This window comes from Sclerotinia sclerotiorum, genomic scaffold, assembly GCF_000146945.2.
Source record: "Sclerotinia sclerotiorum 1980 UF-70 scaffold_8 genomic scaffold, whole genome shotgun sequence".
NCBI classification, from domain to species: domain Eukaryota; kingdom Fungi; phylum Ascomycota; class Leotiomycetes; order Helotiales; family Sclerotiniaceae; genus Sclerotinia; species Sclerotinia sclerotiorum.
The window spans coordinates 185,584-199,145 of NW_001820828.1; the positions used below are offsets into that span (position 1 = coordinate 185,584).

The 13,562-nt window shown below is 40.7% G+C and overlaps 7 protein-coding genes across 7 annotated transcripts; 2 read left to right on the plus strand and 5 right to left on the minus strand.

Moving 5' to 3' along the window:
• Nucleotides 1-236: 236 nt before the first annotated feature.
• SS1G_06392 (hypothetical protein) lies at nt 237-2,881 on the minus strand (the record flags this gene model as incomplete). The annotated part of the gene is made up of 2 exons (XM_001592103.1): nt 237-2,791; nt 2,878-2,881. The coding sequence occupies 2 exons, from the start codon at nt 2,879-2,881 to the stop codon at nt 237-239; spliced, it is 2,559 nt and encodes an 852-aa protein (XP_001592153.1).
• A 1,318-nt stretch (nt 2,882-4,199) lies between these two features.
• SS1G_06393 (predicted protein) lies at nt 4,200-5,390 on the minus strand (the record flags this gene model as incomplete). Its single annotated transcript, XM_001592104.1, has 1 exon — nt 4,200-5,390. The coding sequence occupies one exon, from the start codon at nt 5,388-5,390 to the stop codon at nt 4,200-4,202; it is 1,191 nt and encodes a 396-aa protein (XP_001592154.1).
• Nucleotides 5,391-6,562: 1,172 nt separating this feature from the next.
• On the plus strand, nt 6,563-7,197 carry SS1G_06394 (predicted protein; the record flags this gene model as incomplete). Its single annotated transcript, XM_001592105.1, has 3 exons — nt 6,563-6,575; nt 6,638-6,778; nt 6,887-7,197. The coding sequence occupies 3 exons, from the start codon at nt 6,563-6,565 to the stop codon at nt 7,195-7,197; spliced, it is 465 nt and encodes a 154-aa protein (XP_001592155.1).
• A 429-nt stretch (nt 7,198-7,626) lies between these two features.
• SS1G_06395 (predicted protein) lies at nt 7,627-7,767 on the plus strand (the record flags this gene model as incomplete). The annotated part of the gene is made up of 1 exon (XM_001592106.1): nt 7,627-7,767. The coding sequence occupies one exon, from the start codon at nt 7,627-7,629 to the stop codon at nt 7,765-7,767; it is 141 nt and encodes a 46-aa protein (XP_001592156.1).
• A 589-nt stretch (nt 7,768-8,356) lies between these two features.
• SS1G_06396 (predicted protein) lies at nt 8,357-8,986 on the minus strand (the record flags this gene model as incomplete). Its single annotated transcript, XM_001592107.1, has 1 exon — nt 8,357-8,986. One exon carries the CDS (start codon nt 8,984-8,986, stop codon nt 8,357-8,359), a length of 630 nt encoding a protein of 209 aa, XP_001592157.1.
• Nucleotides 8,987-10,292: 1,306 nt separating this feature from the next.
• SS1G_06397 (predicted protein) lies at nt 10,293-11,766 on the minus strand (the record flags this gene model as incomplete). Its single annotated transcript, XM_001592108.1, has 4 exons — nt 10,293-11,045; nt 11,100-11,261; nt 11,312-11,428; nt 11,497-11,766. The coding sequence occupies 4 exons, from the start codon at nt 11,764-11,766 to the stop codon at nt 10,293-10,295; spliced, it is 1,302 nt and encodes a 433-aa protein (XP_001592158.1).
• Nucleotides 11,767-12,480: 714 nt separating this feature from the next.
• SS1G_06398 (predicted protein) lies at nt 12,481-12,699 on the minus strand (the record flags this gene model as incomplete). Its single annotated transcript, XM_001592109.1, has 2 exons — nt 12,481-12,503; nt 12,540-12,699. The coding sequence occupies 2 exons, from the start codon at nt 12,697-12,699 to the stop codon at nt 12,481-12,483; spliced, it is 183 nt and encodes a 60-aa protein (XP_001592159.1).
• Between the last annotated feature and the right edge of the window lie 863 nt (nt 12,700-13,562).

Consider the following 13,562-nt stretch of genomic DNA (forward strand, 5'->3'; position numbering starts at 1 on the left):
GTAAGGCTACCTATGCCAAGCGACTAAAAAATCGCTTCGGATATGTTTGATTGATTGATTTTATTAACGTCCATCTTCAGTCCAAGACTATATAGGACGGCTAGGCCCTAAGGGCCTAACGGGTAACTTTTTAATTTACAATATTGGATATGATCTAATTGGGGAAGTGAAAACAAATGCTGGGGAACAGTGCCCGCTCATTATACGCATTGCATATAATAAAAAGATTTTGAAAATCAAGAAATTGTGAGGAGGTCAAACCCCTCTCTTATTTCCTCAACTGCTTCTTCTTCATTCTCTTCTCCTCTCTCCTCTTCCACTACTACTCCTTCCTCTATTACTTCTTGTTCAAGAGTCCTTGCTAGATGCCATGCCCTTGTAGCGATTTTAGTGATATTGATAAATTTGATAGCTAATTCGATACCTATTTTTGTATGCAATAGGAATTGTATAGTGTTTTTGGATAATGGTATCTTCTTAAAGATCTCTTTTCTTTTTGTTTTATATATAGGACAGCTAATAAGGAGGTGTTGTGGTGCCTCAATATTACTGCATATACATTTGTTATTGGTGAGTTTGAAACGATGTAAGTAGGATTTGATATATCCGTGACCTAATTTGAGTTGAAAGAATGCGCTAGCAGTATTTCGAGTAGTTCCGCTTGGTAGCTTGATTTTGGAACCTATTTTCCATGGAAATAGCTTCGAGTAAGTTGATGGGGATTGGTTTGATCTGAGTTCGTATTGTTTGAGAGTATCAAGCCATTGATCTGAGGCATATTCTTTGACAGTCATACCTAGTAGTCCAAAGCTTGTTTCGTTCGAGATAGGTTGTATTGTGGTTGCTTCCTTGGCTAGCTTATCTGCTAGCTCATTTCCTTCAACTGAGGTATGACCAGGAACCCAATTTAAGGAGATTTCGGCTCCTTTTGCTCTGATAACCTCTGCTGCTTTGATCGCTCTTATCTGATTGGCTTGTCCTGGGTGATCTGAAGGAGTTTTTAAGCGGTATAAACCAGCTTGATTATCCGAGTAGATTTTGAACTTTTGACCAGTATAAGCGATTGAGCTAGCGTATTCAATAGCTCTTGTAACTCCAAAAAGCTCTCCATTATATACTAATTGATTAGTACCAATATTGCTTCGCTCTTGATATAGAATTCGATTATTTGATTGTATGGCTACTATGCCTACTCCAATACCTATTCCCTTTTCGGTGGAGGAGGCATCAGTGTAAATATAGGTGGTATCTTTATCCCTATGTTTGAAAATAATATTATGAAGAATGGCAGCATCTTCTTTTGACGAATTGCTAATGTTAACTCGGAAGGGGGTTTCTCTTTTCCATGGGGGGAAGTTAAAATGAATGATCTTTTCGAGTGAGGAAGGGTTGAAGTCCTGGTTTATCGATTCTTTGATTTTATCCAGTTGAGTAGGTTTATATCGTTTTCTTCGAGGGGTAGAGATCGCATCCAAATTGGCTTGATATTGGATTAGTGGTGCTTTTTCGATATTGATTGGATGATTTGGTGAAAGTTTAGCTAAACGGAATGCGTATTGCCTAATATTCGAGTCTAATCGAATTTTTGAGGGTTTTAAGCCTGCTTCTACTTCCATTGGAGGAATTGGAGCAGTTTTGAATACTCCTAATATCTTTCGAAGAGCTAGATTTTGAAGTGATTGCATCATATCCTTGAAATGGGCTTGGCCTCTCCACCAAATCACTGATGCGTAATCGGCTATACTGGTCACACATGCTATATATAACTGTCTAAGAGCTTTCGGACTGAGGCCCTTTTCGATATTAGCTAATCGGGCCATTCGATGGAAGGCTCCTTTTGCTTGTGTGATTCGAATATTAACATGTTGATTGAATTTGAGGCTCGGGTCGAACCATATTCCCAACCATCTAATTAGAGATTGAGGTATAATTATTTCCGAATTGGGTAGTTTGATTGGGTAGTTTTTCGTCAATTTGGATGATGAAAAGTGCATTAGCTCTGTTTTTGCTAGGTCGAATTGAATAGCATTCTTTGAGCTGAGTTCGTAGATTTGTTTTGTAGCTCTCTCTAGAGATTTGATATTCTTTTTCCATGTAGATGAATTGGTGATTAGGGCAATATCATCAATATAGGAAAGAAATTTGATCGAATTGGATAAAAAGAGGTCCCTAATGTATATAAGGAAGAGAATTGGAGAAATTGGACTGCCTTGTGGTATTCCGGTCGAAATTGGCTTGAAAGATTCGATTTGGTTATTAAAGGATAGTTTTAGTTGTCTTTGTTGAAGAAATGAAGCTATCCAGGAGATGAGATTCGTCGGTAGTCTTAACTTCTTGCAGATATCCAGTAGTCGATTTTTTGAAACGTGATCGAATGCTCCCTTTATATCCATAAATAATATTGAGGTCTTCTTGTTAGCTTGCTTGTTTCTTTCGATTTCTGTTGTTAATAGAAGTGCAGCATCGATTGCTGATTTCTTTTGGCGGCCTCCTATTTGACTCTTGTGTAGAAGGTGGGTAGTTTCCGCTAAATATCCTAATCGTTGAGCTAGAATCCTTTCACTAATTTTTCCCAGACAGTTTAAGAGTGCAATCACTCTATATGCTTTTGGAAGTGAGTAATCAGGTTTTGAGGCTTTCTTTAGAATAGCTCCAGTAGCTTGTTTCCAGCATTTAGGGTGATATCCGAGATTGAGGAGTTTGCTGAAAAGAGTAAAAAAGATCTGTGGGATTGCTTTGTAGGCCTTTGTAATGATTTCTTGAGTGATCCCATCTGGACCAGGGGTCTTTCCTTGTATCTTAGCTGAGCAGGCATTACTTAATTCGATTTGAGAGAGATTGAGCCATTCCCATTTCTTGAGATTGTTTATACCCTACCCATTGTGGTTTTAGAGTAGTAGGAGGGGGAGGGAATAAAGTCGATCTGAAAGCAGAGCATTTTCCTTCAAAAGAGCTTTCTGATGAAATATCCGGTATCCTTTGATCTTGGAAGTCTTTGGTATAGGTCATTGCTTTGAAAACTGTCTGTGTATCCTCCTTTTCTAGGAAATCATTCCAATGATCCTTTTTTGCTGTTTTAATAGCTTGAAAGTATTTGTTTCTAGCAATTCGATATTCTTCCTTAAGATTAGGGTTCTCTCGATTTGATTCGATTGATTGCTTTGCTTTTCCTAGCTCTTTTCGAAGATTTTTCAACTCGGGTGACCACCATGGTTTAGCTCTTTTGATTGAAACAACTTTGGGTATACACCTTTCTGTTGCTTTTTGGATAATCCTTGTAAGTTCGCTTGCTGCTTGATCTAGAATTGAATGGGAATTGTCTTTTTCTTTCAAGAAGTTTAGTGAGTCCTCTTCCGTAGAAGTTATTGAGTCTAAAATAGAAAAAGTAGGGGAATACAGGGATTCCAATTTTAGTATTGATTCAAAATTTTCCCAGTTGGCTAGCTTTGTATTGAATCTAGTTATTGATTCTGAATTGAGGGCGTTTAAGTCTTCTTTTCCTTTCAGTTCGAATAGTATTCCTGCATGGTCGGATCCTGTATCTGAAAGAGTTTGCCAGTTGTGAATTTGGGGAGAGATTCCTTCTGACGCTAGTGTTAGATCAAGGACACTTGGATTAAGGAGATTAGTTCGATAGAAAGTGCTGATTCCGGGCTCGTTTAGAAGAATGAGATTCTGATCTTCAAACCATTCTGCTAATTGATCAGCGTTTCCGCTTTTCTTTGAAAAAGGATCCCACCATGGGTGGTGGGCATTGAAGTCGCCAAGGAGGATAGTTTCTTGTGTGATAGATATATCATATAAACATCTTTCAATTGTGAAACCTTTGTCTTTAGCTTGATCAGCCTCGTTGTATATATTGATAATTTGAAAGGTTTTATCTCCATTTTGACAATTAAAGATTTGTATATCAGGATCTATTGGGGAATCGGGAGCTAGGTTGATTGTGGCTTGAAGAGTTTTTGAAGTGTATAGTAATGTACGAGGTCGAAAGTTAGAATCGAATCTTGGTAGTGTTTGTATGAAATTAGAGTGTATAATAGATCTTGAATTTGAGTAATCGATTCCATTTTTGATAATCCAAGGTTCTTGAATCATAATAAGATCGATATTGAGTTCTATTGCAAGCTGTAGAACGTTCTCTGTAGCTTGTGAGCTCTTATTAAGATTTATTTGAAGAATTCGAATATTAGTGTAACTCATAAGTTGGTGTTATTTGCTTTTTGTTGGATTGCTTGATAGATTTCGCAGGTTCTTGAATTTGCTGTATGCTTTCCTTGGCAGTTCGAGCATTTAGCAGCGAGATGTTGGCAGAACTTTCCTCTGATATTGCAGACTACACATAGATGTACTGATGTGATATGTTTGCCTCCACATAGTCCACAAGAGGGATCCCTTCTGCAATGTGTATCCTGATGTCCGAATCCTTGGCATTTTTGGCATTGTGTAGTTGGTTTGGATTCGTAGAACTTTTCTACTCTTGTACTAGTGCCAGCGATATATAGTCGTTTCCGAATGGCTAGCTCTGCTTCTGATTTTGTTGCAAAAGCAATCACTATTGCTCCTTCCCGTTGATGAGCTCTTTTTGATGATGGTGTAAGCCAAAAAGGGGTTCCTATGGGCTTGAATTCTGGATTGAAGGTTTTGATTTCCTCAAGAATGAGGTCCATTCCTCTTGTTCCAGAAAATTCTTTTATAGGGATTTTATGAATAATGACCTTATGCCATTCTTGATCCTTTTGAATTCTTTCGAATTTGATGAGATTACTCCAGATTGCCTTTTTTTCTAATAGAAGTTGTGATGTGAAAGGTGCATTTGTAGTAATTATTATATTTCTATTCAGCGATAGAGTTACTCCTGCTATAACCGGGCCTTTAATTCCAGTTTTCTGGAATGCTTCGTTTATTTGGTTTCGAATTGATATAGGTGAAAAGGAGGTAATGTTCGTGATCTCTGGTTTGATCAGGATTAAGCGTCTTTGTGTGATTTCGATCTTCTTATCTATTGGGGAGGATCTAATAGTTTTTCCCTTGCCTACTAGGTTCCATTCTCCTTCTTTTGTTATTGCTGCATATGTCGATTTAGTGGTTGGTGTATTGATTGGCAAGGGAGCTTTGGTTAGGGCTTTAGCTTGAGTTTCGATTTTCCGTGTAGCGGATTCTAGATGAGTGATTTGGGAGGTGATGATATTGGAGGCGGTGGTGAGCTTTCCTTTTTCGGTATATTCTCTAAAGATCTCTAGGAGATCTAATAGCTTCGATTGCTCATCACATGATTGAGAAAGAGTTGACGCTAATACTATAAGATCTCTTGCTTTTAAGATAGCTTCCTTAGGTGTAGTTGGATTGTTTTTTATTCTGGGTTGTTTATTCTGATTGCTAAGGGGCATTGTAGGGCCACGTTTCTTATTCTGATTGAATATATAGGTAGTATTGGTTGTATCTTGAGTAATAAAGGGGTCACTAAGTAGATTGAAGTCTTCAACTCTTCTTCCAGAACTGGTTGGCTGATTGGTTGGTAGACTAGGGCTAGAGATTTCGAATTGAGGGTTTTCAGAGGGCGGGGGAGGGCTTGAGGGTATTGGGGTACCTAGAATAACAGTAGGATACGTGTTTGGTATGATGGAGGCTTCTCCCGAAGCCTCCATCATAGCTGTATCCTTGAGTATTGATGGATTGTTGAAGTTATTCATATTGAGGATCTTATTCTGATAGTTTGAGGTGAAAATTTTACGCGAATTTTCGTGCGAGTTTCGTGTTTGGAGCGCCGACGACAGTATCACAACAACTACTGATCAGAATCACTTGGGGGCAGTTGCAATCAATTTGGTTTAATAGCTATGATCTAGATCGATCGCGAAAGGGTCGTATTTCGAAGAAAAAGTTTCCTTCGAAATTTGTTGTGTGCTTCGGATATGTCGTGCAGTTGCAGTTAGGTTTCCATTGCAGACACAGACATCACATAAACTAAACAACAATTTATCGCTTCCTACAACTCAAACTCACAATATCTCTTCCTACCTAGGTAGTTAACCTGTATCTATTAGGTATATCTAAGTTCATCATTATGGTCATTGTAGAACAAATATCATCCATACAATTACCCCACGCCTACATCCGCCCCACAAGCATACTTACGAACCACACTAGAGCAGACAGGCCGCGCGCCGGAATCTCACCGAAAGCTTATTTTTCTGTTCTCCACGGACAAAAGCTTAATCCTCTGCGATAACCACCTTTCTTTATCAACATGCCGCTACTAGCAATACGTTACTATACCTCATACAGGTCATGAGGTATTGTGGCGGGTACTATGCTACATGTTAGATGTCCTACGATAAGTTCTCATTCGAGGATATGTACGAGGGAGGTAAGATAGGAAAGGTAGGTCTGTAGGTAGCTAGGTGGATTACAGATAGAGAGGGTTGACTATAAGTACGTGGATGTAAGTATTGCAATTCCCTTCATTCATATCCTCATTTCGTACATATCTACTTTCTTCTCTCTTGTTTATATCTTCCATATCTGCAAGTTTGAGTCTATCTCCATCTTCCCCTACACAATGGCGACCATCTGTAAGTATCCTCCCCGATTCTTCATCACCGTACTATCATCCCATACTAATATTATTCCGCAGACGACGAACCAGTTGGCTGCAACTGCGATAATGAATCAACCTATGATCAAGCCACCATAGACGCAGCATGCAAACAAGCACTAAAACTCGCATCTGAAAAGAAAACCGTGGGAAGGGATAAATATCCCCATGTCTACAATGGTAAGATCTAAAGACATCTCCACACTCATCATCCCATCCCATCCCCAAACTCGCGCACCATCTCACTCCTTTCTCAACACCCCACTAACAAATCTCCATGGAAACTAGACTATGAAAAATTCACCTTTCTCCCCGCAGCCAAGAAACCCTACCTCGAATTCCCCATTCTCGCCGACGGCGAAATATACACGGGTTCCGAACCCTCTTCTCCGGGAGCAGACCGTATCGTTATTGGGAGTATTGCGACGGATTATCAATCTGCTATTTTCTGTGCCGTGATTACACATGATGGGAGTAGGAAGAATGGGTTTACGGAGTGTGCGAATACGGGGGATGATGGGGAGGGAGCTTATGGGAGGAGGGATGGACAAGATGAGGGGAAGGATGGGAGGGATTTGTTGGAGTGGATTGATTTGTAGGGATTGTATTTATTGTAGGTAGGAATCGGAGGTATTTTGATGATTTTTATTTTTATTTTGAAATTTGGAACATCTATGAGGAATTTGAAGGGTTTCAATCTTTTATATATATATACTCGAGTGATAAGATTACATTGAATCCAATCCAATCCAATCCAGCTCATTAAATCCACTCCATTAAAAACCACCCCAACACTTCCATAATCCCTGACCTAATACCTCGAACCGAATTTCCCTTCTCCTCCTTCACCCATATCCGGTCCCGCAATACTCAACGCAAGTCCAGGAATATCTTGTTCATTCCTCTCTCTCTCTCTCTCTCTTTCCCTCTCTCTTTCCCTCTCCCTATCCCTATCCCTATCCCTATCCCTCCTATAATCCCTATCCCGTATCCAATCTATCGAATCAATTATATTCGGTGTATATGGAATGGGAGTTTTGGGTTCTTCGTTATTGGGAGTGGGAGTAGGAGTTGAGAGGGGGATTGGGACTGAAGGGGTATTTTGTTGGGTCGTGGGGGGTGAAGGTGGAGAGGATGAGGATGTGGATGTAGATGTGGATGAAGACTGAAAGGGAAAAGAGAAGGGGAAGGAGAAATTTTGATTTATGGAGCGGGGTGGGGGCTGAGGTTGGGATGTAGGTTGGGGTTGAGAGTGAGGATGAGGGTGAGGATGAGGGGATATAGACGCCGACGCCGACGTCAATGGTATCTGCGATGTAGAACTACTAGTTCGGTTATGAGTATGTGTTATACTGCGCATGGTACTTCCTGATAATACTCGCATGATACCAGCTCCCATTCCCATTCCCATTCCTGATCCCGATCCAAATTCACTCTTTTCGTTGTAAGGAGGGGCGGTTTGTCCATCTTGTTCAACTTGTCCTCCTGGCCCTCCCATCCCCTCGCTGCTCCATTCCTCACCAAATCCATCGATATTTCTTCGATATTCCTGTTTTTTGTTTTTGTTTTTCTTTTTGCGTCGGAGAATGTAAAAGAGTATGCTTATGATGAGGGCTAAGAAAATGAGGATTCCGATTATGATGCCGGCGATGGTGCTGGAGGGGAGAGTGTGAGGATGATGTTGAGACGAGGGGATTGAGGGGGTTGTGGGGAGGGGTGTAGAGTTTGTGAGGGATGTGGATTGAGTGGTTGGTTGCGTTATAGGGAGGGGTGTGTGGGGATGTGGGGTGGAGGGGAGGATGTGGTTGGTGCGGTGGATATAGCTGTCAATGTAGGTGTGGTAATGTAGATGTTGGCTTGAAGTTTGATATTGAGGTTGAGGATGAGGTTGAGGATGCTAGCCGACAGAAATGAAAGATTTCGAGGTTGATTTTTCCCGAGTTTATGCTTGTAGATATTGATGTAGCTATCAATGTAGAATTTCGATGCATAAATCGAAGAAGTAAAAGAAGTAGTAGTAGTAGTCAACGAATCCGTGGATATCGTAGAAGTAGAAATAGAAACACTCGTATGCACCTCTGCACTAATCATCAACGAAGAAGCATCCGAATTCTGCGGGCGAGGAGGCGGAGATGGTGATGGTGATGGTGATAATGGACCTTTGCCGTTATTATTTTCTCCCATTCCATTTCCATCCCCATTACCCATATTATTATTCCCCTGATTCATATTTCCCACTCCTACTCCCACTCCCACTCCCTCTCCTTCATCTACCCCATCTCTCTCATTTCCTTCTAATAATCCCTCTGCATCTACTACATCTGCTCCATCTGTTGCAACTCCCTCACTCACGAAACCGAGTAAATAATCCTGGGGTTGGGGTGCCATCAATTCCGAGGAGATATACACTCGATGAGATAATATTGGAATGGACACGATAAATTTCGATGGAAAAAAAAAAATAGTATCTAAGTAAAAATAAACAATTCTTTTCAAAACGAGATACTGGAAGTAGGATGAAACGAACAAATAAATAAAGAAACAAACATTACAATTTCATTCACGGAAGATTGATTATCTGATCTGACCAATCCATTGTTATTTTGATCGTTATAATAGTAATCAATGGATAAGAAATGATATTCAATCTTCTAGAAATCAAAGCGAAGCAAAAACAGGATTGAAAGAATAACTCGAAGATCATCGGGAAACAGAAAATAAAAATTGAAGATACCTAGTATGTCTAAAGTGTAATAGTGTAATAGTGTGACTTTTTGACCTCAAACCATCCCGCGACAATACATGACTGACCACACACAAAATGTCCCATCTGAACTTTTTTCTTCATGCCAAGGTACCTGAGCGCTTAATTCGAATGAAGGTATTCTATTTTTTTTGATGAGAATTTCTTCCGTCGTGCATGCTATGTATATTCGATAATTAAGGTAAGAAGAAATTGTCCTGTTGCAATTTTGCGGCCATAATCTTTGTTCTTATTATATCGTGGGATATGATCATTAAAGGATATAAATCCAACCTCCGTTTCTGTGGCTTAGACCTCCTGTTTGAATGGCTGGTGATTTGAACGCTTGGAAAGTTTATATGGTGGAGCGTTGGTGTTTCATGTTTCGACATGGAACCTAAGGTGAGGCGGTGAGGGACTTGACTATCTTTCTGTCATCTATCTTGCGGGAAGGTGACGTGAACTCAGGGATTTGGATGAAAAGATCACTACCGTGTTGATATGTATAGCTAGTATGGTGCAGAAAGTGCATGACCTCCATTACCGTGATGAATACTGCATTTCTCAGTCGATCATTCTCGACTAAGGAACCTCATTAATTCCCAAAGTGCATAACTCATTCCCAATAGCATTGTTAACAGCCAAGTCGTTAATAACAGTATTGACCTGCATTACAATCTGTAGCCATTCTTCTATTAAAGGTGACGAGTTTGATTGAGCCATGATCTTCAAAACATGTAGTCCTTGCCGAGAACACCACCTGCGTCTGACTTCTCCATGATACATAGATACTAGAACCATACCTATCCCTTGTTTATATCCTTCCAAGTCGTATTGAGATAGTAATTTTTTTCCAAGATTATAACATTGCTCATAGTCTCCTGCCCGATATGCCTGCATGGCGCTGGTGATGATTACGAGGTTGCTGGCTGCGTGTGATGCTTCCTCCGCTTAATCACGCGCCCTCAAACGCTCATGCTCGTGAAGATTCATAGCCTTGCCCACTCTATCAATGAGTTGTTCGTGAGATTCGCCTTTACCTGGTTTTACTCGTCGGCCAAGAATGAAATAGGTAGCTCGTAATGTGAACAAGATTTGATCAAATTGCAGGCGCAAATTATAATAATCTTGTCCTAGGGTAGCTATTCCGACGCGATCACAGTCTTCCTGTACCTTTCTGGCCATCTGTCTGGCTTGCAGATTCGTTTCTAATAGAGTGTTGCTGAACTCCAAACTGCTTGGTCTGTCCAAATCTGCTTGGACCATGAAGTCAATGGCAAATTGTGTTTCCTGGTCAGCCTCGCGCCGTAAATTCTCCGCGCAGGTGCGAAGAATTCGATTTATTCCCGAATCCGATAGATCTCCTGGACTTTGTGTAAAATATTTTTCAAGAGCATCATTGCACTGCATGACACGTTGTTTTGTTTCTTCCCGCAAGTCGAGGTACCTAATTGTTTTCAACTTAGTGAACTCATGTTCTTTTTGTTCTATTGCAATGTCATAAGCTTTCCGCTGATTAGGATTCAACGATGAAAGTATTCCAATATCCGACACAACAGCTTCCGCTTCATACATCCACCGCCTTTTAGAGTTATTGAAGACATAACTGGACAACTCCGGACGTGAGGCATCTGGTTCAATGACTACGATTGAGGCTGGTGCTGGCGCTATTATAGATACCCCAAAGCTTGGAGTCATTTTATCCTAGAACTCATCAGTGTTTATATACTCAAAATATTTTGCCAAGACTGGTACTACCTTGTTCGTTTCCTCAAATTGTGCGAAATTCTGTCCAGCTTCGTGCAAGAAAATTCCATTACCATATTTGCGTGCCGGAATCTCTTTACTAAGCAACAGAGCTACTAGTGGAGCACCAACACAATATCCGGGATTCAGTATTTTTGGCATAGCACCTAGAAGCTATAAAAGAGGTCAATTACTGTTCCATACATGTTGAATTCTCAGCATACTCCCTTGACAAACGAATAGCCTAGCTCGCAAAATACCTCCGCCCCTTTACCTCTCTCGTCACCACCGTATGCAGGCTCATCGCGTACAATGGCTCGTCCCATTGGAGAATCTTGGAGCTGATTGAGCGCGTGCTTGAATACTGTTAGCGGCAGCGTTGAGAATAAATCAAAGTTACGATTCTTACCGCAAACTCATGCAAAATAGTTGAGGCAATGTAAAATTGTGATGACGATTTGTCTATCGGTGATAGATCATGCCTGAACAAGGGCAAAAGCATTTGTAAGGCTATTTCAATCCAGACTTTAGTGTCTCTGTAAAATTCTAAATTCCTGTTCTCCCGCTTGGTGTTGACCAATGTGTAGCCTTCCCATCCTAGACTAGGATCATTTGGTGTCATCCTATCCCAGGGTGTAAGAGCTGAAGAACCGATGCCAAATTGTACTCTGCTTCTCATTATACTTTTCATTCCCTCCGTCTTTCTCGCTGTTTGTGCACTGTCACGAAGATGCGGATCTCTTTCATGAAAAAATTGCAAGGGCCCCTGTTCGAGCTTCTGCCAAGCGGGACAACGATCGAGGCGTTCAGGGACGTCTGTACGAAGTGCAAAATAGAAAGCATCAAGCTACGGAGTCAATCATAAGTGCCCGAATATTTTATCATTGGAAAGAAACTATACCCAACATGTGGCTGCAGAATGGTTTAAAAATCTTGTGCACAGTCTTAAGATTGGGTCTAAGCGTCGCCAGACAGCAGGATTATCTGCTGTCCAAAGCATAGTATTATCCGGTTCTATGGGGAAGAATGGTTCGTGTTGTGGAAACTCTATGTTGAGTACCGGCCAAGTGGCTCCCGGATGATAAAGTTGCCATTGTACGCGTTCAAAAAGCGGACTGAAAAGCAGTTAGGTAAAGGTCATATAGTATTGAGGCTCCTACTGCAGCCTCTATGCAGCGAGTAAACTGTTCAAGAGAAATAGTGGAAGACATCGACAGATGAGCAGAAGAAAGGATCACTCACTCAATTGGGTTGGTTAGAACTGGTGTATAGTTTATATGGTAAGGATATGCCCCAATTTCTTCTAATAGTTCGGGCCAAAATCCAGACATAATCCACTTCTGAAGATTTCTTCTCTCTTCCTGTAAATGGGCATTATCAATTGCATGTGGTGTCAAACCTCAGCGGCTTCATTAGCTAGATACTATGTTAAAGTTGAAAAGGTGCACATACCTGACTTGCCATAGGGATGAAAGAGTTGCGTTGGGTCCATATACTCCGGTAAAACTCCATACTTGTAGGCCCATTTCGTAGCAGCCTGAGTTGCCCAGATGCTGTGGAAACGGCCCAGCTTTGGGTCCCAATCCATCAAGGGGTCTCTGGCGATCACCATTATGCCTACTTGGGAATAACCTTTACAGAACCCAGATATCTCAATAATAAAAGTAGAATAGAAGCTAAGAGTAACAACGACCTAAAACTCAACGAGGAAAATTTGTTTGGTGCTATGAGGAAAACACATTTCTTTATTTGTGTATTCGAGCACGGTATACAAAAGATTGTAAACTAACCTCTGACAGCACCTTGAAGGTTCCGATGAGAACAAAGACTGAAAGGAACTGGGTTCCCTTTGAAAACCTATATCTTCTGCACCAAAAGGGAATCTGTGGAGGCTGGTGATGTGCATTTTGAAGAGTGAGAAAAACACTTGCTTTGCTCAGCTCTAATAGCCCATATATCTTCATCACAACTTTAGACACAAAGATTGTATCAAGAAGCTTTGTTAGTTCCGACTCCCAACAAAGATAAAGAATCAACAGTGTGAAGTGACCGTTGTTTGGTTGGCGAAAGTGGTTCGTAGGCCAAGTTTAGCAAAAGTGTGTGGCTGATTAAATGTGGCTTGCGTAGATTTATCTGTGGCTGGTTTTCTCTGGGTGGGCCCTGTTCCTCGCAAGGTATTCCGAATAGGGTTGGGCTTTTTAGTGTTATATAATTCATAATGTAAAGCAAAATTTTTGCTTTTGTATGTAATCTAGCTTGTAATAACGTGGTTTATCAGTAACCGGAACACTTTTACCTCAATTACCACCTCTCAACTTTAACACGTGATAAATCCATATTCAACCTTTCAAATCAATATGCAAGAGTCGCAAGTTAATCTAGTCATTCAAGCTATTGCTTCATCCAAAAAACTAAGTGTGCGAAGAGCTGCTAAAATCTATAATATACTGCATACTACCCTTATTTACAGAATAA